This window comes from Caloenas nicobarica, chromosome 2 (assembly GCF_036013445.1).
Source record: "Caloenas nicobarica isolate bCalNic1 chromosome 2, bCalNic1.hap1, whole genome shotgun sequence".
Lineage (NCBI taxonomy): Eukaryota > Metazoa > Chordata > Aves > Columbiformes > Columbidae > Caloenas > Caloenas nicobarica.
Genome location: NC_088246.1, coordinates 15182193 through 15209823, shown reverse-complemented (window position 1 = coordinate 15209823; position 27631 = coordinate 15182193). Strand labels below are relative to the sequence as shown.

The 27631-nt window shown below is 40.8% G+C and overlaps 1 protein-coding gene across 13 annotated transcripts in view; it reads right to left on the bottom strand.

Annotated features, from left to right (window-relative positions):
- The window catches only part of PARD3 (par-3 family cell polarity regulator), a 455490-nt gene that overhangs the window by 275331 nt on the left and 152528 nt on the right, over positions 1 to 27631 (bottom strand). For all 13 annotated transcript variants that reach the window (XM_065628469.1, XM_065628475.1, XM_065628473.1 and 10 more), the window contains exon 4: positions 205 to 383. In XM_065628469.1, coding sequence (XP_065484541.1) covers positions 205 to 383 — 179 coding nt within the window. The remainder of the gene's footprint in view (positions 1 to 204; positions 384 to 27631) is intronic.

Here is a 27631-nt window from a genome sequence, read left to right as displayed (position 1 = left end):
AAAATCAAGTTTTCAGAGCCCCTGCTGCGGGCATCACTGAGAGTCTCCTGAGGGCAGGACGGTCCTCAGCTGATGATGGGGTTTGGTGGACAAGGTCAGAAAGCACAGGTTTAAACCAGGAGGAGGTGAGAGAAGGACAACACAAGAATTAAAGATTCACGCACATTTCTCATTTACTGGATGAAGAGGGGGAAAGAAATATACCTTTCTTTCATGAGCACTGGGTACGCCAGGGGTGTTCTGCTTGAGAAATCCTGCTGTCGTGGACCACCTTGTAGGGTTTTTCCGTGAAGGCTCTTCTGAAGAAAAATTCGTGTCACTTACAGAGGTTGAGAGGCCAATCAGTGCAGGGTCACTGCTACGTCGGACATGAAGAGGCATATCTGAAGAATAAAACAGACAGTAAATAAACGCTGACTAGATTTAAAATGTTTTTCACATAAGAAAAATATTTTTTCAAGCTCTGGTTGGGTGGTTTTGATCAAATGTGGTTTCACAGAGTAACAAGTTACCGACCTCAGCATAGTTCCTCAAGGACAAGGTCTGTTTCCTGAAAACCACAGCCTTGCTGCCTGGCCACACGAGGAGAAAACGAGAGCCAAAGCAAACTCACTCAATACAGCACAGCTTTAAAAGTACAAAGACGGCATCACTACTATCTCTGTCCGTTGTGTAAAATAAAGGACGCAGCATAGGCTTGAATAACTAAGAGGCTAAGGTGACTTACGGATATTTTAAAGAGCAAGTAGCCAACGGCCTAAATTCAACGGGCTGGTGACAAAGCAAGGGGTGCACTAGGATGACACGTTCCGACACCACAGCCACGGCTGCACGCGGGCACGGCCAGCGCTGCTCAGCAGCCTCTGCAGCGACTCGCAGCCTCCTCAAATAGCCTCTCCACTCCTTCCCCAAAAACTTATGGAAGCGACTGTTTTCGATTCGGCATTTGCCTCTTCCTGACAGCTGAAACACGATCTGTGCTGATTTACTCTGATTCCCTTTGCCTTCCAGCCGGCATGACTGACAGGAGAAAAATATTTCATTAGTAATAAATGATGCAGTGGGTGGGTAGACTGATTGGAAAGGGATAGGTTCTTTTAATATATGTAGAGGTCGAATCCATCCTGGAAACTTTGATGGCACATTAAAGTTAGTTTCTCTTGAAATACAACTTAATTTTTTCCAATTTCATTTATTATCCTACAACAAATATCCACACGTCTATCGCCTCCTTGCCCAAACAGAAGTTTCATTGCCTGCATTTGCGACCCCTTAGCGCTCTCCCACTCGGCATCAGAACGGAGGGGATGTGATTTATCACTTGTATTTCTCTTTATTGCTGCACTGGGAGCCTTGAATGCGAAGTGGAAAAGGAAAAGGTGAAAGCTCTGGCACGTAAGCAGCAGAGTCAGTGGGAAAGGAACGCGGGGCAGCAGCTGAGAATGAAAACCAGGACTGTGTTTTCATGCTTTGATGAAACAGTTCCAGGGGAAGCTGAAGGTGCTTATTTCACAGTACTAGCAGGAAAACACAGCGACAGGAGTTTGATAAGTGACTGGTCTTGTTTCACAATATGGTAATGCTATGTATAATAATACTGAATATAGATTCTTATTTTGTGTGGCATTATAAAGATACTGAGAAATAGAAGAAGCCATGCCACACACAACAAAAATGTGTGAGCTGGTTTTTGTTTGTTTGTTTGCTTTTTAACAACTAGGACTCATGCTGCTGAGATAGGCACAAGTGTTACACGATGAAACACCAAAACAGTCATTCTATTTGATGTCCATTCTGGTATACATGAATAACAGATAATTAATTAATATTGTTCCCACAATCATTATACTATTTCTTGTTCCTTCGAAAACTCTGTTTTTCTATTTGTAAATTATTTTCATAATAAAAATATTCACAGGAGTTAATTTATAGCAAATAAAATGTTTTCTTTCATAAATATGCACATTTGTACATATTATATATGTATAAAACAACTAGAAGTAATTAAAATAATATTTCAGGAAAGAACATTTTAATTACATAGAAAAGTATTTATGGTCTGAGTTGCCTCTACTTGGATTTTAGTTACTCAGTATATACTCATACACTCATAACAGAGGTTTTTCTTTGATTGCTTTGTCTTCAACTACTTCAAGTTTCACGAAGGAGCTGAAGGTGAAGCCTCTCCTTTCCCCCTAGACGGCAAACGTAATAAAGGACCGTGCCAAATCACAAGAGATGTCTGTACCCAAGGTGGCACAGCCGCATCCCGGCCACGGCCCCACGCCGCACACTGAAGTGACCTGTGAACAGCGGTGCCTGGACACCCACCCTCATTTATTACATTAGCCTGGGCTAGAAAGCGGCTCTGTAGTATGTAGTGCCACTTAAGAAAAACATCAATCTATATCTGTTCTAAACAGCAGCCCAGGCATACCATCCTGTTTGCCTTTGCTATCCACCCTACAACACAGAATTACAATTTTCAAAAATGAGTTCACTTGCTCCTTATGCTCCTACATCTATATATAAGTACGGTGACAGCAAAATGTTCTTGTATTCTTACACCCTTTCTTCAAATTACTTGACAAAAAAAAAGTTCAGTTGAGTGAACTTCTGTAAGAAAAGACGCCAAATTGCCAACAAAGAAAGGAAGAAACTGGAACTCACATCAGCATTTCTGGAGGCGAGTGAGCAATTATTGCTGCCTTGTCTTTTGCTTTGTAGCGAAAACATGACAGTTTGCACCCTGCTAAGTAGCAGAGACTTCTCACAATACAGAAAGTTAATCATGCAACAGAATTCCCAAATATTAATATCCTCCAGAGAAAACATGAACATGAGAAGTTTCTCTACAAAATCTATTATAGCTGATGAGCCACACCTTGAATATGATCCATTGAATTTTAGTAAGGTTAGTTATTGAGGTATTTTCAGACATTTACTGAACACTTCTCCAAATCTTAAAAAAAAAAAGGTATTCTGCCAGTGCAAACATACAACATGATCAATTCTAGTCTCTCCTTATGAAGATTGTTCCATACATAAGGAAAAGTGATTTGTATTACTAATCAAGCTTCACAATAAAGTGAATTATAAAAGACAATAATTCAGGTGTGTTGGATCCATATATTTCCCAGTTAAACTAGAAATGAAACATATGGTCCTTTTTTTGTTAATTGCTGGAATGGGACAAGCGCATGGAGGTGGCTCTAGTGTATGCTGCTTGGCAATGGTCAATACCACCCCAGGTATTAATCCAAGAATTAAATCTTATTCACACTACATTAACCAGAAGTTGTAAATACAGCCTCCTGCATTCCTGTCTCCAGTTCTATTCTGAGAGACCATTCTAACTCGGTTTTGATACTCTCCATTAAGACAACAACAAAAAAGAATATATTGAACAGATTCTTCTACCAATATATTGTTGGTTTATTCTGGTTTACCTGATTTATAGATTTGAAGAGGATATACTTTGAAATATTAAAAGGAAAATCAAAGGAAAGGAACTTAATAATTAAACCACAAGATGAAGTACGCATGGGACCAATGCAATGTCACTGATTCCAGGATGATGGCTGATACTGTTTGAAGTCTGTGGTTTCTTTGAAGAGTGGATAAAAAACAGCAATGAACTCTAATCACAAGGCTTCAAATTCTCTGTGGCACTAATGCACTGTAAATATTGATTTGCTTCTGCAGCTAAGGTGCCTTTTAAATAAGCACTTGAAATGGTAAATCTAATAAGGAATTACAGGAAGTTTTAAAAGTCTAAGAATTAAGGAAAAATTAAATTACAAATCATGAAAGTTACCACTAACTCAGTTCTTGAGCCACCTTGAAGGACGTGAAGTATTCAGCAATGAGTCCAACACTGTAACTTCAGAAATAATTATGTGTGACAGAGAATCCCATTAAGTTATGTATATGGCCACAGTTCTGCTAGAAAATGGTTATTTGTAGGATAAATCCAAGCTGGATAACAAAATGCTCACATTCATAGTCATGAAATTCTGACTGGAAGTCTCATTTTATTAAAAGGAACAGCAGTTTCACTATAAATTATAAAAACAGCCAATATACATTTTATAACCATCTTTAAATGTTAAGAACACGGAGTTGTACCTTTCCTTCCTGCCAGCAATTCCATTTGTATTTTAAAAGGGTCATCACCTTTTCTGATTTTCAAATATGCTCACGAGCAAAAGCATTTGAGGATCTGGCAAATTTCATCCATAAAGCTGGATACGTCCTGTGTGCAGGCATTCAGCGCAAAGGATGGGGCTCTCAGAGCCGATCTAATTCATACCTTCCCATTCCAATTCCCTCTGCGATGTCAGCTTGGAGGGCATGACTAGAAAAATACACACATATATTTATATAGCATAACCAAGAAGACTTCAACTGATGTTTCAGCTCCTCAGTGCCACTGGCAGCTTGCACAGTTTGCTGTGCGGTGAATTTAAGGCACAGAAATGAAAAATTATCTTGTGGTTGTTTCTGGCCACCTCACACAGACCATCAGGCCCATGACTGATGAGCAGACCTGACCAGGACTTGTCCCTGCCCTTCACACTCAGGAGTCTTCTCTGGGGATAAAGATGACTCAGTAAAACTGAAAAACTCTGTGGGACAGAGTAGCTTTCAACAAGGAAGTTGCTCTGAGTTTCTGAAAGTGAGCCTGTAGACATATATATACGTTGAGGTGTGTTGTATATCACAATATGTACAGAGAGGCTACCTAGCATCAAGAAACGGGTCTGGGGGTGGAAGATATTCGGTAGTCCTACTGCCTGTGTCACCCATCCAGCCCATCTTACCACCCAAATCCTCACCTGGAGTTCAAGAGGAAGGATGACTCAGGGTCATCCTGGGCTCAGGAAAGCAGGACTGCTTCTGTCAGCTTAAACTACTTGAAACTACAACTTAAGACTTTGTTCATATTTAACTGAAATAGCTTTTTAAAAATATTTAGATTACTCTTGAGTTTCAAACTCCTGCACAGCTCCCCGAGCTCTGGTTCCAATTTCAGCAGGTTCAGTTGAGCTCCTCGTTCCGCTCAGCTGGACACAGTGAAAGACAAACATCCCTATGAGCTTGAAAAGCTCAAATCCCCAAATCGGTTCAACCTCCATTCTTGCAAACCTCTAGAGACAAGACAGTGGTAACTTCCAAAGACCACTGAGGCTGCTGCAAACTGGATTAGCACACAGGTTTTGAAAGCTTTTTCTCTTCAGACAGAAGAAAAACAGCTGGAGACAAAAACCAACTGATTGTGAGCTTACCTATCAGCTGCATTAAACCCTAGCAGTAGCTAATACAAGCCAGCACTCCTCCACAAGATAAACAAAACAGTGCAAAATAAATGTATGCATGTTGAATTAGAAAAGAAAAAAATATTAAAAACGTAACCAGTTCCAAGAGGGGAAGAACTACTCCCCGGACAACTGCATCATCTGTCCTGCACAGGCAACCTCAGGCCTGGGATCCAGAGGTGGCTGCTGGGAGGGATGTGAAACAGCAGCACTGCAAAGCTGCCACCAGCCACCCATATTTTCAGAAACGTACTTTTAGACAGGACAGCAAAGGGAGAAGATAGATATACATCACCAACTCTCTCGTCATGGCCCAGAGCAGTATTCTTCTCTCCCCTAGAATCCATGCCACTTTTAAATAATGATTTTTTAATAAAAGAATTTGAAGCATTTCCCAAATTTACTTGGTCAAAATCTTCAGATTTTTTTTTCCTAAATTTGTATTGTGTTCTCCAAGTTGATCATCCTGTTACTAGTTAGCTCCCCTTCACTTACAAAACTATCTCTTCCTTTCATGTGTCCCAGACGATTGCAGGATTTCTCCCCTAAATGGTGCTATGCAGCACATAATTTCACCTCTGCCTCTTTTAATTGTCTATTGCTGTTCACTTTTGTAAATATTATTCTGGTCTTAACTTGTTCAGAAGACACCTAGAATAGTGTATTTCTCTTATGAAATACCCTCAGTTCTGTCTTACAAGGAGTATCCTTCCTGTCTTTTTTTGAACTTTGACACTAATACATAGTCAGCAATAATCGCATTTGGGTATTTTACGGTCATGGTATCAATCCAGAACATCCACAGAAATCTTTAAACCTTTCTTATAGCCTCACTTCAGCATGTTTGTCTTGTTAGTTAAAGTGTAAGCTCAGTTTAGATCCATATTCCTATACGTTAGCTTCTATTTATTCAGGCTGAATTAAATTGCATTTTTCCAGTATATGTACTACATCTCTATTGGGTTATTTATCTTTCCTCTATTCATATTATTCTCCTTTCCTAGTTTATCAACATCTGGACATGTAATTAACAAACTATTTACAGTACTGCTTCTCCCAGATTTAAAGGTGTTAAAACCAAAACTAACAGGAATCCTCACGACACCCTATTGGGCAACAATCTCTAGACTAAGACTGTCTCCAGCTTTTAAGATCTCTACACTGATTTTCAAACCATACTGAAGTGTTTATGCTCACACTAACTTGAAATTTCCAGGACACTTAAATTTCTGTCAAATGCTTTAACATTTGCAAATATTACATCAGTTGTGCATCATTCACCTACAAATGCTATCTACCTAGCGTTCACGGCTCTCCCTTTCAGAATTACAAGAAAGCTTAGGATGACACAGTTTAGGTAATTAACATTTCTCTACTTGAAAATATGTTTATGCTTAAAAACGTCAGCTTCTAAAATGAATTTCTCTACATTCAGAACTCTTGGATAAATAACAAGACTGCCATTCCTCCAACAGTGGAAATAAAACATTGTTAACTTCACACAATTCCAGATATTTATAACTACTTCATGTACAAACCCAACTGTTTTAGTTATTCTTCTAGCTATTCATCTTCAAACAGCAGCTTATGTACTTCCTCACAGACATATTTTCAATGTTATCAAATATTGTTCTCTGCTTTTTTATTTCTTTAGCTTTGAAATGACACATTTATAAGCATTTGCACATTAAAATAATGACAAATCACAATTATCTTGTTTTCCACATACCACTGCCCCATGCATTGGAGATCTGGCCGGCGGGGCAGAGGCTGCACCACGGCACTAAAAATGCACAACGTGGTCTCGGCAGATGAACGAGGCAAGTCTTGGAACTCCTACACTCAGCCTTCAAAATCTGACAGGGGTGCATATGTCCCTAACCTTCACATAGATTTAGAGGAAATACACTTGGCTATGTAAAATGTACAAACAAAAACCCACTACATGCTAGCATATGCCTTTAAAGAAATACAAGACAGTACATTAGCATGCCTACCATCAAAAACAAAAAGTAAAAACATCTCTAGAAGAATGGACAACAGTGAAAAGAATGCAACCAAACCACCAAAACAGTCTTATTACAAAGCAAAAGAAAGAAGAAAAGTCCTTACCTTCTTAACATAATTTTCAATTTCTTTTAATAGAACCTAGGTTTTCCATTTTCCCGACCATGACTGCTCAATGACTTTGAAATTCAAAAATAACAAAACAGCAACCTGCCACAGTTATATTTTAATAATGAGGTAATGTTAAATCCTCATCTTGAAAGGCCTTTAAAATAACAATCTTCCTTCTATTTCTCTAATATTCTTTCTTCTTACTTTTGAATACTAAGATCCAGGAGGAAAAAGATGATTGCACCTTGAAACTCAATTTACTTAGACACTGACTTTTAAAGCTAATTAGAGAAAGATCTTTAAAACCAAAATTAAAATTTAATTACCGACACCCTCTCTGTCTCCTTTCTCTGGGCTTTTTTCTAAAATGCAAATATCTTTACATGCCAGAAGAAAAGACAAAAATGTCAGATCTTACAAATGTTCTACTCATCTCTGTCAAAAAAAATGTTTCAGTATGTTTTAATGAGCTGCAGTCTCAGTTTTTTGGGTACACTCTTCATGGACTTCACTAAAACATGCTGGGTTACCTCTTTACCTATTTTCACACTATGGCTACAAATCCAGGAAAAGTGCACTTCTAGTCCCCCAGATGTTACAAATTTTTTTGCAAAATATCATCTTGCTTGTTACCTCTTCAAACACTTGTGTGACAGTAGAAGCATCATCAACGTTGCTCCTGCTGAAGTTTTTCTGCTTACATCAAAGATCATGCCTTGCTAATAAGACTCTGATTGATATTTAGTTATATTAAAATGAAGGCACTGTATTTTGTCTCTGCACTCATGATTCATTTTGCAGTGCAGGCAGGGGGTTGCAATGAGAGGAAGCAATTCCTAGCTGCTTTGAGTTGATAATGCTTCACCGCTCTGAAACACAGGAAGCTGGCAGATATTTTCCTTACCACAACTTTGAAAAATCCCCTAAAACTGAATGGTAAAGTTGCTCCTGATAGTGACCATAATGCAGGGCTGTGAAAACTGTACACTGTTCACAGTCTAATTGCTTTGGGTAGGTTCAGAAAGGCTCACTTAGAGGAAGAAGATTCCGACTTTTTTCTGGACAGAAGGGCAGAAATATAGATGCAACAATAGGATTTAGACTGTAACTTGAAGAGTTCAGTTGGGAAGAACCAGGAATAACGTGATATGCATGATACACATCAAGGTTCTTTCATCAGTGAGTTTCAGCCACAGAAAACCTGCTGTGGTTGCCAATGTCATGATCCCTTTCTGGTCCCCAGGCCACCATGGTGCCTTTTTACAAGGAAAAGGGGTTGATGGAAGTGCCATTACTGTGCAGTTCCAGATACTGGGGGTTCTGAACTACTTGCCAGTCTGTAATCCGCTTCTGACTTATTCTAGAATCGACTTTCTGTCAACATCTGCTGTCAACACAGCCTCGTGCATCGCTACATCACTTCATATGTGAGGTGGGAATTCCTATGCAGATCATATCTGGATACAGGCTTAAGCGCAGTTCAGCAGTATGTGTGTAATTAGTGTGTGTTGGTACACAAGTTCTTACAAAGCTGATACAGGAATCTCCTTCCCTAATCTCCATCAGAACCTAATGCTGCATCCACTGGCTCATTCATTACAGCGCTAATGTTAATTGACTTTTCAAAAGGTAAGGCCTGCGCTGCCCCAAGGGCTGCCCTTCTGCATCACCTCTGTGGCTCCCGCCCGCCAAAGGAAACCCTACCAGCCAACAGCAAGGAAATGAAAACCTACGGTATTTCTACTGGGGCTTAGAAGGGGGAAAAAACAACCAAACTTGTGGATTAGTAAAGACAACACAACGGGACCATCACCAAATAGTCCAGAGTATGATAAATAACAGGCAGCAGTGAGATGCTATCGGTATCTTAACTACGTGCACGGTGAACAAACGATGTGTGATGGTTGTTCACCTCATTTATACTTGAAACGGTGAGGGAAGAGGTATTGCTTTGCCAGCGGCCAGATGAATGCTCCACCTTTGAAAGTGTTCGGCCGTTCGTCTGGCGCCACTCCACGTTTCCACGGAGCAGGCACTGGGCACCCGGCCTCTCCTCCCCGCGGCCAGGGGAGGCTCCAGCCTCGCTCCACCGCCGACAAGTACAGGAATCGGCAAAAACCCAGCTGGGGTTTGTCTGAGCTGTAAAAATGGTGGCTTATACCCAGCTCGCAAGCCACTGCGGGGCTGGAGAAGGCAACAGTTTTGGGATATTAACACCTGGAGGTGGAGCTGAACCTGCACTACCCAAAATCCACATAGCTTCATTAAAGAAATTGTTTACATAGCTTTTTAACCAAAGCATAATAGTTATGACAATCAATAAAATTTGGCTACAATCATTTAAAGGCCTTTGTTTGTTTTCACAGTTTGGGGGTTTTGGGGGGGGGTTTTGTTGTTGTTTTTTGGGGGTTTTTTGGTTTTTTTGGTGAGGGTTTTGTTTGTTTTTATTTTGGTTTTGGTCTTGTTTTGTTCCCAGAAATTAACTGTGCATGCATTTGCATAGCTATATGCACAAAATTTAAAGAAAAAAAAAGAACATGAGGGAAGAAAGAGCCTCTACTGCACACTACTGAGCTTCCGATATGGGAAAAAAAAAAAATACAGCTAACATCTATAACAAGATAGAGCGAACATAGTCCTGAACAACTATTAAAAATTATTAACAGCTTCTGCAATTTTAATAGCACTTGTTCTTGTTTCCATGACAGAAACATTTACTAGGATTATTAGAAACACGTTGGTACATTCATGAAACACGCTCTCATTTAAAGTGTTATCAAATCCCTGCGAGTTAACGTTTCGCTGAGCTCATATCTGCCGCTGATGACCAAGAAGAATAACAGATCTGACGCAGAACTAGGAAAAGGCCATGTCATGCCACCCCATGTGCTCCTATAGACAATTTTAGCAGAAGGCTCTTCTGCACGCAGGGACTAATACAGCTCAAAGGCAAAGCACAGAGAATAAAGATCTCAAGAATATGATTTTCTGTCATTCAGCTACAAGTATCAAGCTGAATCCCTAAAGACAAATCAAGTATTTGCGTGTTTTAAGTAACGAGAAGAAATGCCACCAACCCTCCTCATGCACAGGGGACGCCCGGCAGCAGAGCTGCCATGCCCAGGACACGGGAGGACAGATAGCGCGGCTCTCTGCAAAAAGACGCCTGACCTTTCATCGGAGGTAGGTCGGAGAACGGTCTGGGAAGCTGTGAAGTTTGGGGACTGCATAAACCTAGCAGCATCCAAACAAGCTCTTTCAATTACATGAGTAGAGAATAAGAAGCTCCAGCTATCAGCACAACAAGCTGAAATCTTCTCATTAACTCTCAAGGTTAAAGATCACTTTCTGTAGAAAACTCCGGTGTTCCCAGTAGCCAAATAGGGAGTAAGACAATTTAGCCTATACTGGAAGTTGTTGGCTAAATTGTGCGGATAATGCCCACATTGGGACAATAAAACAGAACATCTGCTGTTCGCCAAGGGGTGACAGACCAACAGACATCTTTAATTCTTCTTCTTTACTAGAAACAGATTATAATAATAAACTATATCCTTTAAAAAAAAAAAAAAAACACATGCCTAATGCACAGTAGGAGACTAGCTGCTCCTTGAAGCACCTGCAAAGTTGAGCTTTCTTGTCTATCTCAACATGCACTTTACAAAGTCCCTTACAAGACCAGGGTGCCTGAATTGTTCTATTCTGGAAATGTAGAACATTTTCTAAACCCTGGAGAAACTTTAGCAACATCTATCTTTTTTTTTTGTAATCTTCCCTCCCTTTTCTTTTTTTTCTCTCCTCCCTTTTACAACCATGGAAATATGCAGTTACGCTGCATGCTTAATTACATACCTCTCAATCTTTTATTTTTATTTCACATTGCCAAGGTTGAAGAGAGTCAAAAATTATCCCTAGAAGTTCAAAACCAAGAATAAGCAAATAGAAAGAGCCTCAGCTGAACTTCAAAAAGAAATCTCACTACATGAAAGACGGTTCATGAATTTTTGGATCAATGACTTTTCATGCTTGCAGTTGCCAATTTTCCTTACAATTTGTGATTGGTTCTAGCCCAGAGATGAAGATCATCTTTCTTAGTGGAGAAGCAGCTTTAGCCAGAACTAACAGAAGATATTTACTGAAATGCTATGATATATATACTTCATGCCAGAATTTTCCAGGTTCCCAGCAGCTGACTTTTCCAAGCTGTCTCTACACCACAAGCCTTCATCCTTGTCTCATCCTAGAATGTGCTACAACAATATCTGAATGCAAAAACGGAACATGAGGCATACAACTTTTATTTTACAAAAAAAATACTAGTTTTAAAATTACTATCATTATTATTAATTTTATACTACTAAGGGGCTTTCATTCTCTTTCATTCTTCAAAGGAGATTAATAAGGTATTTATTGTTCTGCAGCCCAAAATGTACTGATATACTGAAACAAGAAAAAGAAGGGACAGGCAGTGTATATTACTTGGTCCTCTTCCATTACCAAGAATAATTGGGGGCGGCTGCTTGAACATGAGGATTCCCAACAGATTCGAAGGAAAATCAACAGCCCAGGAGAGGATATCCAGGAAAAAGGCACTGCAAGTAATCAGCTGAACAAGAGTTGTCTGCAAAACCCCTCAAACACATCACATTTTCCGCAGAGCAGAAGAAAAATGTAGTTACAACTGGTCTGGCACCGGAATGTCTCCTTCTGCACCTCCACCCAGTTTAAGTCCCTTGTGCTACTAGAGACACCTCGCTCTCTCCAAGGCCTCCCTGAAGAAAGATAACAAGTTGGCAAGACCTCTACCAAGGATGGACAGAAGAGAAACCAGGGAAACAAAGGAACTCCAGTTCCTCTAGTCCATGAGAGGATGGACAGAGCGCTCACCTCCCTGAGTGACAGCCCGGCATTGTCACGGGCGACAACCGCAGTCAATGAGAAAACACATCCAGGAGTAAAAGAGGAACATCGAAGGGTCGCTATCCCTCCAACTGTCGACATGGAGATGCAAAGGAGGAGCTGCCCCTTCAGGGTGAGAACACCCAAGCTGCACTTGGATGCCACAGTCAGGACGTAAAGGGCAACTCTAAGAGCACTACGGTGTCCAACCCTCAGCATCCACAGGCTTCTCCTACCCAGCTCGTAGCTGCATATCTGTAAATGCTGCTGCTATGACCAAAAATAAAAATCACTGTAATAACATTTTGTAACTTCAGTCCTTCAAAATGGCTCTGTGAAATGCCATTCAGGTATTTGCTACTCCTCAAAAGGAAGAAAGTTATCTTGCATAACCACTAAAAGAAAGCCACATGAGAAGAGAGCCATCTCCTGTACTGATGGAGTTACTCCTTTAACCCACCTGAGAGCAATGGATTTTAGGGAACATGTCTTAGTATCACCATTTTTATCTTAAATTAGGATTTAGAAAGCTTTCTGGTATTAAGACCTCCCTAGCATACTGATTTTTCAATACATGCATCCTTATGAGGTTTGTATGCGGCACCTGAGCATTCACAGAACAAACATGGGAGGATGTACAAATGACTGTGAATAGAAGAACATCCATAGGCTCTCACAGATCATCAACTTCTCTCCAGCGTGCATCAAGCAGTCAGTGTGCTTCTAGAAGGAAAACTCCTCTGTTCTTTGAAGTGCTCAGTTCAAAATCTGAAAATTACTGTAAGAAATTGTTCACATTTATTTTGCCAAAATACAGTATTTTTACATTATACATGGTGCTTCTGACTAAAAACTACTTTACTAATAGCTATGTTGAATTTCATGTAGAATAAGAGAGCAGAAAAATAGCTTATTATTGTTTAGTTACCTATATTGATGTAATCTCTGAAGCAAGACTATTTTAACAACTATAGCAGAACTAATGTATTTAATATTTCACATGAGATGTCAAAAAAATCTACCACATTAAAGAATATGTAAGATACTTAATCATCACTACAAATAAAAAGGCTATTCAAAACAGAGAATCCTCATGCACGTGTTTTTTAACGTCACCCCAGAACAAAAGTAAATCTGTATTTACACAGACACAGTTCTAGTTGGGATCCTGTCTGTATAGAAACTGAAATGTTATCTTCCAAATCATTCACATAAATGCTAAAAATATTTTTTAAAAGTTTCTGAAACTAAATAGCTTTCTTAGAACAAGTTCATTACTTCATGTTTCTTCTTTGGGATTTGTAAATCTATTTGAAAATTTATTAATTCAAGACACAGTTCACTTTTGTATCTCAGATGAGATTTGGATTTATGTATTTTTAAAGCATTTGAAAACACTTCCAAAGGATGTTTAACACCCTTTCTCTTAAACTCAAAGTTCATAAGCAGAGAAAACTCGTTCATTGGTCACACAATACCTGCGCAAAAGGCAAACCTCCTCAAACAGTTTAAAGTGGGAGCCGAGACTAAGCATATGTGGGACATAAAATCTGAATATTAATAAGAGCGTTGTCCCCACCTCTCCATAGCAGAACATTTCTGAGAGAGGGGCTCTGCTTCACCATGCAAAAGCCAGCCAGAGGAGAGGCCACTCACGGAGGCCCAGCTCCTGGATGCGGCCCTCACAGACCGTGTTGCTGCTGGACACGAGGGCAGGTTGGGCTGTTCCCCTGCCCTGCTCAGCATCAAGCACCTCTCACTCACCTCCCCTGGATTTTATCAGCTCTTGGAATCTAAGCATCACTGTATTTTTGTGTGATTACTATGGCAATTCTAACATAGGGCAAATTAAAATAAACCAAACAGGTGTATTTGCTTTTTGTGAGATTATCAAAACTAGGTAAAGCCGAGTTGCTCACACATTCCTCAGAAGCAGTTTGCTTATTGCAAATAAGATCACTAGACCAAGTTTTGCCATTTTTGGTGCTTCCACCTAGCTGGGGAGAAAAGCAGTTCAGCATCTCCAAGAGCTTTGCTGCTGCCCTTAGCAGGTCTGGGAACAGCTACGCCGAGAGGCACAAGAGCCAAAACCGCCTGAGCCCACACTCGTTCACGTGTCCACACTCTTCACTCCCAGTCGGCGCAGGAACAGCATGGGCATGTTGATCCCCTTGTCCCACTAAACCAGGAGAAAAGGAGAGACAGAGACTGAGCGATGCTGCTGCCCAGCACATCCCTAAGCTACAGGTGGGTCCATCCCATAGCCCAGCGGGTCACTGCCCCCGCTGCTGCTGACATCCCCACCAAACTGTCCCTGCCAACAGCCCTTCCTGGGTGCAGGTTTGCAGCTCCTGTCCCTGCGCACGCTTTGTGCTTTGGGAAGTGTCCTGTGACACAGCCAGAGAGCAGAGGACACCACCTTTTCAGTAAATGGCACTTCACAACCCCATCCCTGAGGGGTTTTAACAATTTCGTTTCCCTTTTCCTTTTACAGCAGAGGAAAAGGGAAGACCTGGACATCACGCACTTTGAATTACATTCTTGCGGGACTCACCTGGAGATGACTAAAGAAATACAAGTTTAATCCACAAAGATATAGCATTATGTTCCTCAACGAAATACATTTTTGCAGATCTTGCAGCCAAGAAAAAAACACCTCCTTGGGCCCAAACTGGAGGCACAAAGTCTTTGCATGAACAAAACAAACACAAAATTTCTCGCATCAATATTCACTCAGCAGCATGAGGCTGAAAAAAAAAAATGTCCTGCTGATTTGCTGCATGGCAGCTTGCTTGTCTAGCCTTTCCAAACAGCCATCTAACATCAGTGTGAGCAGGGCGAGAGAGAAAATTGCTGCCTAAGTGGCAGGTTTGTTATTGTTTGACAATTCTGAAGAGTTCACTAGAAACTTCTAAAAGGAGCATCTCTAATTCCCTGAAATTACTAATAATCGGCCAAGTGAATGGAGAACAATTAGGAAGAAAATTGAATGCTTCCAAACGCCAATTTGCTGTATATCCTGAATTAATATTGCATAAGCATTTTTAGTCTCTTGCTGTAAAAGCAAAGGGATAAAAACCTAGGCCCACAGGCATTCTTGCATGGCTTTCCTCACAGAATTTTATATCATTATTTTTGCATTTTGTAGTCATATTTAGCATTTATGTGGTGGCTTACATCTTTAACCTATTTTTCTTTCCAAAAAAACCCATCTGCAAGGTAAACTGTCTTTTGCATTGAAGGTTCAACAATAGGCAATCATGCCACAACAGCATGAAGCTCCCTAATACAGCCAGAGATATAAGCTGGTTTTTGCAACTAATTAAGTCAGAGCACACATGAAACCATTGCTGCAAAATATAGTCTCAGGAATTTTTTGCGGCACAGCTACACCAGCACTTGGCCATGAAGTACAGTAAAGAGGAGAAATACTCTGGAAGAAAAGGTTTCAAAATGTCCATTTTTTAGCTGGGCCAAAACAGACCAGTTTCCGCTAAAGGGCCAAGAAATTGTAAAAAGGTAATGGAGCACTTTTATTAACCCCAGTTTCCTGGGTAGCAGCTCAGTTGCCAGCTGGCCCCACAGGAGAACAAGACCAGCCCAGGCCATGGTGATGGAACTAGATGCTGTCCACCCTCCTTAGTCAGGACTGAGGAGGAAGGAGCTGAATCAAAAACCAAATGTAAACAACCTTTAAAGCAAATTTTCTCCTTTTTCTCCTAAAATAAAAAACTCAAACGATAACAAAAATAGATGATAGATAGATAGATAGATAGACAGACAGACAGACAGGCAGATTAATAAAAAAAAAAAAAAAAACCAACCATACTCTCCACCTACAAACAAAACAGCGATGAACAAGAAACCAGGTTGCTGGAAAGTTTGCAGGGTAAAAGGGTGTTACAGCAATACAGTTGGAGACAGGCTGTGGTGGATGGCATGGAAAGACTACAGAACCTGCTGGAATGATCACCATAAACAGGGAGAGAGAGTACAGCTGAAATAACTGCACAAAAAAGAAAATGCTAAGAAAACAAATACAGAAGAACATTAAATGAGAAAACCACAAAGTCCAAGTATGTGAAGAATCATTCGCCACACACACTGCAGCACTACAGCAAGACCCCAAACAAGCCTCATAACTCAAATCCTGCAAACACCCTGTGATCATCCTGTCAAACACCTATATAAGCCCAGGTACACTGTGCAATAACGTCTGCATTTAGTCTTTTAACTTCTGTTGGAAATACAGAAAAATATTGACTTTAATTTCAAGATTTCAAGAGACACGGAATCCATCAAAGCCCCAGGACTGTCATTTTTAAAGCTCTGCAATTCAGTGAATGTCTTCTACATCTGAGACAGCCACAGTTTGTGTTTCAGGAAAGGTAATTCAAAATGTCATCAAGCACTTATACAAATCTAAGATTACACACAATACCATTTTTCATTTTGTGATTAACACTTGAGAAATAACAAAAGTGCAATCATGTGGGATTATCCTCTTTCACGTCTTAAACTTTTTTTTGCATTTTCTGGCATGGACCAGGTCTCAGATTCTACAGATAGTTTTGCAAACAAAAAGAAAGGGAGGGGGGAAGCAGCAGAAACCCACTCATTTCTCTCTCATAATCATACATCACTTACGTGGCTCCTAGGGTAATTGTTTATACGGCAAAGTAACATCAAGGAAACAGTTATGTATTTTTATTTGTACCCAGGGAGGCAAGTATTCCCTGCCACTAGCTCCCTTTTTTTTTTTCCTCTTTTCTCTTTTCTGAGCTCCACGCCTTCTCTTTCCCGTTATCCCTCTGTTTCTCATTGTGGGCTGATATGAAGTGGTTTTCTCTTTTCTAAAATTTCCACGAGGCATCAGGTTAACCCAGCTGTGCCAGGTTCTCAATCTGGAAGTCACCAAATGGAAACCGAAGGAAGGAGCAGAGTCACCAGCGAACCTTCTCTCACGCTAAAGCCTTATCCCCATCGCACATGCTGAGCATCTCGTGCTCTGCAGCTTGATAACTACAGACAGAAAGCACAGAGCACATGGACAGCCTTAATCGGCAGCCCTACCTTTGACATCTCCTCACTTTTCGTTGTTAAAAATGACCTTTTAGGCATCTTAACGCAAATGACAGAAAAAATCGTGGGGAATAAAATCAAGTAAGGAAACATAGAACAAACAATTTATATCGCAGTGCAAGTGAAAAAGTAAGAAAACAGTTATGGCTGTTGGATGGTCAAGGTGAAAATTAAACTCTGAATTAAGCACATGCATCTACGAGTGAAAATTACCATCCATCTTGCTAAAACTATGACATTAAAATCAACTTTTCCGACTTTTTCCAATGTAAGATCAAGCAAACACCGTATTTCCTAATATGTTACATACGCCACTTGCTTAAGTTTAAGAAAAAAAAAAAGAGGAAAAAGGAAAAAAAACACAAGTACAGCTTTCCTTACAAAACCTATCACTTCTGAAACAGGATATGCTGTATTACTGGATTTAATTACTTACTAAACTTACTAAACTCTACAAAACTTGCGGTCAATGCAATGCCTCCAAGGTCTGAAACTCTGTTCCTTTCCAAGGGAATTCTAACTATGTACCAATCTTATCTGCTTTCATACAAAAAACACTGAAAATCTCTTGTCCTAGAACTCAAGATCTGGGAGGCATAAAGTAGAGAAAAACACAACATTGATTCACAAGGACTCAGTGCCTGTTAAACATGATTGGATTTGCAGAAAAACCTTGAAAGCACATGTACTCAGAAAATATTTAAAACATCTGATGAAACCTAGATGAGAGGGGGGCAATACAAGTACATAACATGAGAACAAATTAAAATATTTCATTTAAAATACTTTTCACCCTTAGTAAAACATTCCAACTTTTAAAAAGAAAAATGGAAATGCATGGAGCAGAATCCTAGCCCCGGGAGAATTCAGAAACTAAAGCCGGTACATGGCACATACAGCACAGAACAAATTGCTCAGTATGAGTGAAGCTGATGCATTGCCTTGAAGGTTTGAGGAGCAATTTAATATTCAATTCAGCTTGTAACTGGAATCCCATGCAAAGAATTCACATCCACAAAATCATTCTAGTAAAATGCAGAATGACATAAGACTCCTAGAAGATGGCTTGTACACCAGCAGTCATACCAGGTAAACAGCACATAAATATCGGTATTACAATACTACCTGAACTCACAGCCATTAAGAACTTCAAGGAAATTCTAATGTAAAAGCACAAATAGGTTGGACACAGGCATGCACCACACTCCATGAGCTCATCCTGCTGGGTGCGTACCCTGGTGGCCGTGATGAGAAGAATGGGAGGTCCAAGCACGGCCAAGCACCCGCTGCCCTGCGGCAACTGCTCCCTCCTGGCCCCACAGGGACACAGCTCCATCACGCACTTTTTGGGTACTCTCATCTTCTGTGGGCTTTCTGGATTTGCTGCCACCACAACGCACAACTGCATGGACAAACTGCCAACAGACACACAGTATTCAAGTATAAACTCTTCGGCTAACACAAGAAGTACACAGAGCAAGCTGTAATAAACTAACATTCGTGGCTGCAGTTTCAATGAAGCTTTTTCACTCTCCACTTTTTTGGGGGCTAGGTTCTGTTTTCTCCTCCTTCACTGCTTGCAGGTGGCTTATCTTCCTCCTTTCCCTCCTCTTCCTCTGGCTCCTGGGGACCGCCCTGCCCACCACAGAGCCGGTGCTCCGGCAGAGAGCCTCTCCCCAAGCCTTCGGCTACATGTCCCACACCCCTGGTCACTGCCAAAGGGCAAACTAGAAATACTGTCTCAGTACCAGCAACAGATTTTGGGTGGACAAAGTGAAAATACTTACTTCAACGGTAGTGTTACATTTTAAGAAACACAGCAAAGAGCTGTGGGAAAGCAGGATTATGGGAAGACTTTGCCCACTTATGTTTTAATACTTTAAAGGCGAATTCAAAACAGAGGTAGAGGTAAATCACCCACATGTACAATATGCACAGATATATTGCCTGGTACGTCAAACTAGAGCAATAACTTTATTCACTCACTTAATGGATATTTTTCATGGATAAATGTCATGCAGTTCATTTGAAAAAGCAGTTCCATAATTTTTTCACTGCAGCACTCCTAGTAAGCCCTTCATTTTTATTTATTCTTCTGAGTCAAGAGCCCAACTAAAACTTTAAATAAAACATGAAGAGACTTCACTATGCAAGACCCTTCAGATGGAAATCATTGTGAAAGTCAGGCAGTGCTTGACCTAAAATCCCTCTGTCATCTAATGAAGGTCTTAAACCTCAGAGCTTAAACAGGGTTGGAATAGAAGTCGTCAACATGAGGAAGAAATTTTTTACAATGAGGTGGTGAAACTCTGGCCCAGGTTGCCCAGTGAGGTGGTAGATGCCCCATCCCTGGAGACATTCAAGGCCAGGCTGGACGGGGCTCTGAGCAACCTGATCTAGCTGAAGATGTTCCTGCTCACTGCAGGGGGGTTGGACTAGATGACCTTGGAAGGTCCCTTCCAACCCAAACTATTCTATGATTCTATTAACATCGTTTTTATATTTGGTGGATAAAGCTTTCATATGCAGAAAACATTTCTGAGGTTTCGGTTCCGGAAAGCCCAAAAGCAGACCGATCAGCAGAGGATTTACCAAAAACCATTGAGAGATCAATTTGTACATTTTATAAGGCTGGTTAACAAGACACGTGTGTCCATCCTCTTGTCAGAAACTGGTGAACATAATTTTATTCTTGTATAATCTACTAAAAATGAACTGCTACCCTTGCTTCAAATGTTAGTTCAGTCTCAGCAGTTGTTGCTCACTGTTATTCTGTCTGCAAACCTGCAAAGGCATTTCCTTTCATAGCCTGTATTCGAGGCAAAGCTCCTTTCCCCAGCCACCCATCCAGAGGCTGAGCACAGGCACAGCTTTCCTCTCCTGAGCCCACGGGGAGCCGAGATACCCTGCACGGACGGAAGGGCAGGGTGTTCCTAACACCCAGACGCTGCGCGGTGCGGGACGGACCGGGGTACAGACACACTCAGCTGCACAGGGCAGAGAAGACAACTCAGGTCCTTCAGCGCTCGGGAACTCCATGTTGTGCTTGTTTCCCCAGATTTAGGCTGGCATTTCAGTGCCACATGGCATGACCTGTTATGCTTTGAGTTCTGAGAACGCATGGCAAGAAAAAGTACGGCTGCCTCTTTGCAGAGGTTACCCAGCTGGGAGCATTACTGCACTAATTGCCTAGATACCAGAGTCAGACCCAAGGCAGGTGACGATGCTGGTTTAACCATAAAATTACATGGAACTTTCTAAAACACAATTTTACTCTGAAAAAAAGCTAACATGGGACTAGCTGCATTCAAGACATACTGTCCACAACCCAGATATGGTTCCCAAGCATAATTATGGCTGTGGAAGAACTTTCTGAGGCCACGTAAAATTGCTTTGTAAGTCAAACTAATAAATAGCTGGCTTTGTAAAATGCCACTTCTAGCCTTTCTCTTCCAAATACACAAGTGACCATTTTTAAGGCAACAAAGGCAACATCCTACTTCCTAAAGAAAAAAAAAAAATCTTTCGTATAAAAATTTACTTTTATGGTGTGAGGTAAACCACATGCAGAATGGGAACCCCAAACATCTATTTCAGAACTGGCCAACTCTGCTTCTCTGCCATCAATGGAGATGAGCCAGTGCAGGTAGTCTAGGCCATACTCCATTGCATCCTGACATCAGCTGTAAAACAGGCCAGACGAACTCAGTCTAACGGTGTCCATTCCTCCCCAGCGATGAGAAACCAGGCTGTCTTGGGTATTTAGCTCAGATGCAGAACCTGAAGTCGGTCGATATTAACCCCATCCATTGTGTCTGCTTTGACTCAGCTGTTGCTCAGCAATTGCCAAAAGAGTCCCAGTTTTACTTCCCATTGTGTACAGTGCTGTACGAGAGAGTTGAATCAAATCCACCCCTCGGGATAAGGTTTTAATGGTTGACCAAAGTTTGCTTTGAGAAGCCTAGTCCCTGACTCACATACTCAATTTCTAGAAGTTAACACAATAGCTTAGTATTGCTGTCTTTGTACAGCCCTTTACTGTATGCATGCAAGTAGTAGTACAAATATTTTATCTTAACCTAAGCACCAATTTTTGCTTTTACTTGTAAACGCACGTGGTGCTCAACTCCCTTCCCACATACACAATCACTTCCCGTTTCTGTAAATCCAAAAATGTTGACAGAATTAACTAAATCCATAACGGAAGCAAGAAACATAGACCTGGAACGCAGCCCGAGTCCACATCCACCTCCAATCCAAACAGCCAAGTTCTACCACCAGCCCGGGTGGTGAAAGCCACCCCAGCGCGGTGGCGGCCGTGTCACAGAGGGGCCCCCATCTGTGTCACAGAAGGGAGTCGAGGGGGCCCTGCGCGTGGGCCGCTGGGGGCCGTGGAGCTGCGCTGAGCTGCGCTGCGCTGAGCCGAGCCCAGCGGGCAGAGGGCTCAAGTCGGGTTTGTCATCCCCACAGCATCCAGTGCTACTGGGTGCCAAAATCTCCAAATAAAAGTTCCTTAAATGCATATGCTTGATTCTCACCCTAAATGCTTTATCTGCCCCCACCATGAAGCTACAGCGTTTCTGAAGCTCATCTTTCTTACACAATTCATTTCAGATTTACAACAAGAGATGGGTGGGAGAAATAACAACTTTCGTCTTTTTAAAAATATGAAGCAAGGCAATAGATTAATGGAAAGTTACTTCTCATTCACTCCGTTATTTCTGTATTCATTGTTAAGTCCTTTACAATGCATGAGAGAGTAAATAAAAAACAAACTAAAAAACAAGCCTATTCGACTAGCAGCCATCTGTCCCTCTTTCATCCCTCTCAAAAGAACATGTCAAAAGACACAGAATTTAAAGCAACTTTTTCCCAGTAATCACCAAAAGAGATGGTCTATCTCCAAAACACATCCCTGTCTGAAAAAAGAGTATGTGAGTGCACGTGCTGCAAATGTAATAAAGAAGGGAGCAAGAAGATCCCTTGTGAACTAAGAACGAAAACAAGCAACAATGCTCCCACTGAAGTACAAGTTTCGCCTAATTAACGATATACTTTAAGTACAATATCTTACGGCCTGGGGCTGGGTCAAAAATATCCACATCCTTCTTTGTTTAGGGGGCTGCGGGGGGACGGACAGCCACTAGCTGTTGCATTGAACAGAGCGTAACCCCGCAGAGAGGATTGCACAGAGCTCCCGGCATCACAACACTCTTCCCTAGCCCTCCAACACCCTTCCCATAAGATCATCCTGCTTAGGACCAAGTGAATAATTAAGTACATTTAACAAACTCTGCATCCTCTCCGGTTGGCAAAATGTCTGCGAGTAATTTATGTCAGTAGTCCACCCCGCAGAGACTGATGCTGTTGCCTCAAAGCAAAGCAAAACACGACTGGGATGCCAGTTACTCTTGCTGACTGGTGGTTCTGGATATTAAGGATGCCTTGAAGCATACTGTTTTAACACATTTCAGAATAAGTGCCTATAAATACTGCATGAGGTTTTTAGGAACTGTTGGTTAAAAAAAAAGTGTAATATTTACACATGCCTCCATAAAGTTAAAAATTTCACTGGCTGGTTGTCTGTACCAGGATAAACATTCTCTACTCATTGCAGATTCATGCTCCTTTGCCTTCGTGTGCTCCTTCTTGTTTGCTTACAATGTCATAACAAGAAATAGAGGAGTAATCAAGAAATTGTCTATAGAAAGAGTTATTACACTTATTGATACATGCGTGATGACAAACTCTTTCAATAAACAGATGGCTTTACCACAATGGGATTAAACCCATGGTACCACAATACGATGGACTTCTGCCACTACACTGTAACGTTTGATTGGATAAAATGGCATAACATTTTTGTATACATAGAAATACAGTTCCTTAAGGAAAAAGTTGCCTTTCATTTAAATATAGGGAATATAAAACCCAGCAATACCACCACCACACATGCATATCAAAACATTCTTAGAATACAGCTGTGATTACCATAATAGCTTCTTGTTCAAGTGATCATTAAATCTATTTAAGATGTCAAATTTAGGCTAATATCCAAACCTGACTTCTTAAACTATTCAAATTCAATATTTCATATCTTCATAACCCTTCCTTTCTACCTCTCATATCACAGATATGGTACAAAATACAAACAGGTATCAGATGCAATACTGTATTTTTATTACTCCCCATTATCAGTACTCAAAGATAGAAGCCCTCACCATATGGAATGACATCTTCAAATGCCCCATGATTACTCAGGCTTCCTCTACAGAATCCAGTAAGTTCTAAAATTCTTTGCTTTATTGGTTTCAAGGATTTTTTTAATCCTACTTGAAGCTACAGTATTTTCCTTGATCGTATACTGAGAAGATTGAAGATATTAAAGTTTAATTTAGCAACTTAAGCAGTTTAAAATCCATTTGTTTTTACAAACGTGTCATGGTCTCATCAAAAACACATGGTTTTTAAACTGCTCAACAATCCCAAATTAACAGCAGAGCACTACGCTTGGAGAAAACACCAACTGGAGATCGCTCAAGTCAGAACTGTGCTGTAGAAAGAACAAATTTAGCCTCCTGGAAGAAAGCAGCACCTGGTACCGATTTTTTGATTCAATAACTCTGGCTTTAAAACAATCACATCCTTGATAGAGCTACAGGGATAAATGCGATAAGAATTCCTGAACAGCGAGAGCACCAGAAGGTGAGGAAACAGACTTTGCTAAATCTTCTCCTCAAACTCTGATGCATGAGAAACCTTCCTTATTCAGCTGCCAACAGCTTGGTGCAAGCCTCAAGTTCAAGGTTCTTTTTCTATTATCCAACATGGTAAAGGAAACATTTGAGAATCTGGCAATGAAGTAAAAGTGGGCATGATGGTCAGGAAATCTTTTGGAATTCATTCCTGGAACTGCACTGGAATGACAGGCACCTGAACACCAGCTGGCCACCGATGAATGTTCCTGACCAAGCAGACTCACCACAGAAAGCTGACCTGACCCAAAGCTCGGTGGAGCTAGTGGAAAACCTCCCACTGACTTTAGCAAACATTGCCTGTAAAGCCATAATCTTTCATTATAAATGGGGGTGACTTTCTCTACATTTTGTAAGCAGTTACTTAACCCTGGAGATAACTCCATCTGATAAAGCTCCAAACATCTGTTTTTTGATGAATTCATCTTTCTCTTACTCCCTCTTTTAATCTCTTACTTCCTTAGTTCTTCAACAGTTGAAAATGACTTTATTTCCATACATAAAGCTGACTCACAGTTGAACAAGGAGTCAAAGAGATATAAACAAGAACAAAAAAGTTTCTCATGGCCATATGTGGGAAAGAATGCTGAAACCATCGTCATTGTTGAAACCAGAACAAACATGAACTCACCTTTGCAGTTGTTTGCCAACATACTAGCATGCAGTGCTCCAGACCTTTAAACAAAGGCACTTAGAAATATTAACAAATTAATTCTCAGAATATGCATTTGGGACTCTACATAAATACTTGTATCAAATCAGTGAAGTGCCATATTTAAAACAGCAATTTTAAAGTACTTGAAATTCACACACTTATTTATGCACTCCCACCTTGAACTGGTTTGCTTAGTATTGGATTTTTTTGAACACTCAAATTGTGAGATGCTAAGAAAAGATACGCACATATTTACAATGGACACAAGAAGCGGCTCATCTGTGGTTACCAAACACCCCAGTGGCCAGGAACAGGACAGAGCTGCCACCACCAGCCGGGTGTTGCCTTCCTGGGTTACAGCACGTGGCCCCACTCCGCAATGCACAGAACACGGCTCTGAACCCTTCCCACTAAGACTTGCTTGTTACATCAGGTGTAAAAATGTTTTTTATGCCTAGAGGTTACCCAAAATAGCTTCTCCCCAGGAAATGCCAACTGCCCTTCTCTTAGCAGGCATGGAGAATGAGAAGAAATTAATATATTTGAAGACTTGGACCCTATCAGTTTTTATCTTGGCTTAAGTAAGTAAACCAGTCCTTTCAATGCTTGGTCATAGTCTCCAAATCATCCTTCTCTTGTTACTCTCTTTCTGCTCTCTCCAACTCATTTACAATTTCTTTTTCTTCACTTTCTCACTGGAGTAGTTGTGAGCACGAAGACTTTCAGTGAGTCCACAACAGCATTTGCCTTTGATCTTGTGGTGGAAGAGCATAATGCCCAGATGCACTATAATAATGCACTATAATGCCCAGATCCTTCTGGCAGCACTGTGTAGTTAGCTGTGCATTAGTGTTGCCTTGCATATTACTTTTTTCTTTCTAGATGCAGTGACTGTGCACATCTCACTGATTTCAAAACAGTTTATACACATATGAAGTGAATGCTGAACTGAAACCTTGACATCCAAAGTGCTTGAAATTCCACCTTAGCTTTTTATGCAATACTCTATTCCAGTTCAGATTTATTAAAATACTGAACAGTCCTTAACCTAAGAGAGCCCTCGGGGACTATGCTTGACATGTCCTACTAATTTGCCAGTGAATTACTAAAAACTACTCTGAGGGCACAGAGCAATCCACAAATTCAAAGGCAAGCAAGGTCATGAACTTTACTATGTCAACGAACTCTGCATGCGTGCTCTAACCCATGAGGAATAAACTTGTGCTTATTGCAGGGTAGGAGCACAGATGTACACAAGGAACCTCACAGCAACAGCCACACTGCCAGGTAAACAAAGATGTGAAGCTGCAGCAAGTTCTTTGCTCCTCTGCCCTTTTAGTACATCCTCACAGCCAGCTGTGCCCTTGCTTCACAATATTCTCATCTAGACTTTTTTTCCCCTCCCCCCCATAGTCTGCTTCTGTGACCAGAATATGAAACTGATGCCAAGAGTCCTACTAAAATACATTATGAGGACCACTTGAGCAAATCCATCACTAGAGTGCACCATTTTCAGCTAGCTCTTAGTAATTTCTTAGACTCCTCTGGCCAGCATTTCGGGGAGATGCTCACCCTCCAGCCTTTCAGAGAACCTAACAATTACCTTATATCTTATTTTTAAGAACCGACACATAGCTATCAAAGACATGTCGAAAACAAAAGCAGCAGTGTTCTAAAAGGCATGGTCAGCTTACCTGTGTCCCACTGGCACAAACTAGTGCAATACCAAACCACACTGGGAAGCTGTACGTGCACAACACGATGGCAGAACTCTGCTAAATATTTCACCATGAGCACAGTTTGATTTTGCAAATAATAGCTTCAAGAAGCAGACCCTTCAGTTTTTTTAACTATTTGGAGTCACAGAATTACACGGTAACTTTGGAGATTAGACAAGACCTCTAGAGGTCATTTGGTCCAACCCCTCCACGCAGAACAGGACGAGCTGGATCAGGTTGCCCAAGGCCATGCTCAGCCAAGTTCTCTCCATCTCCAAGGATGGAGTTGCCACAACTTCTCTGAGCAGCCTGTTTCACTCTTGAGGTGAAAAATGGTTTCCTAATATCTAACTGGCATTCTCCTTGTTATACCTTGTGTTTGTTGCCTGCAGCAATAATGTGCCCATGTGAGAAGAGTCTGGCTTCATCTTCTCGATACCCACTCATTAAACAGCTAAAGAAAGAAAGAATATCTCCCAGCGCCCTCACTCTGGTGTGGTCTAGGAGGAAAAAAAAAAAAAATCAGTCCTCTAAACCTCTCAATATATTTTCCAAATAATGTTATATATTAAAAATGCTTTTTAACTGTAACTGCTGAAATATTCAGAGAGACCTGTAACATATGATCACACCAAGACCAAGAACTAAGACCACCCTTGGCTATTTAACACAGCTAAATAACTTAAAAGGAAAACTAGACAAAGAGATGACCCTTTTCACAATATCTCATGTAGCTGGAAAGGGATTTTATTTACAATATTTAAATGCGGTACTGTGAAACAAACAACTTGGTTCACAGGCAGTGCACCCGCTGCTGAACTGTCACTGCCTGACATCCTGTCTTATCTGCCAAATTGCTCATTAGGTTTGGCAATTTTCACCTGCGCCTCCAGTTTATATTTCAGCAGGGAATAAACATCAGTCTGCTTTAACAATCTTCTGCAGTGAGCTTCCAACCTCTTCTCAGAAAGCACGCAGGCACACACAAAAACCGCCTTGTGTACTGTACGCTTAGAAAAAAATGCAGCTCAACTGATGAAATACAAGAGGAAGTTTAACTTGGGCAATAGAAAAGCAGTAAAAGAG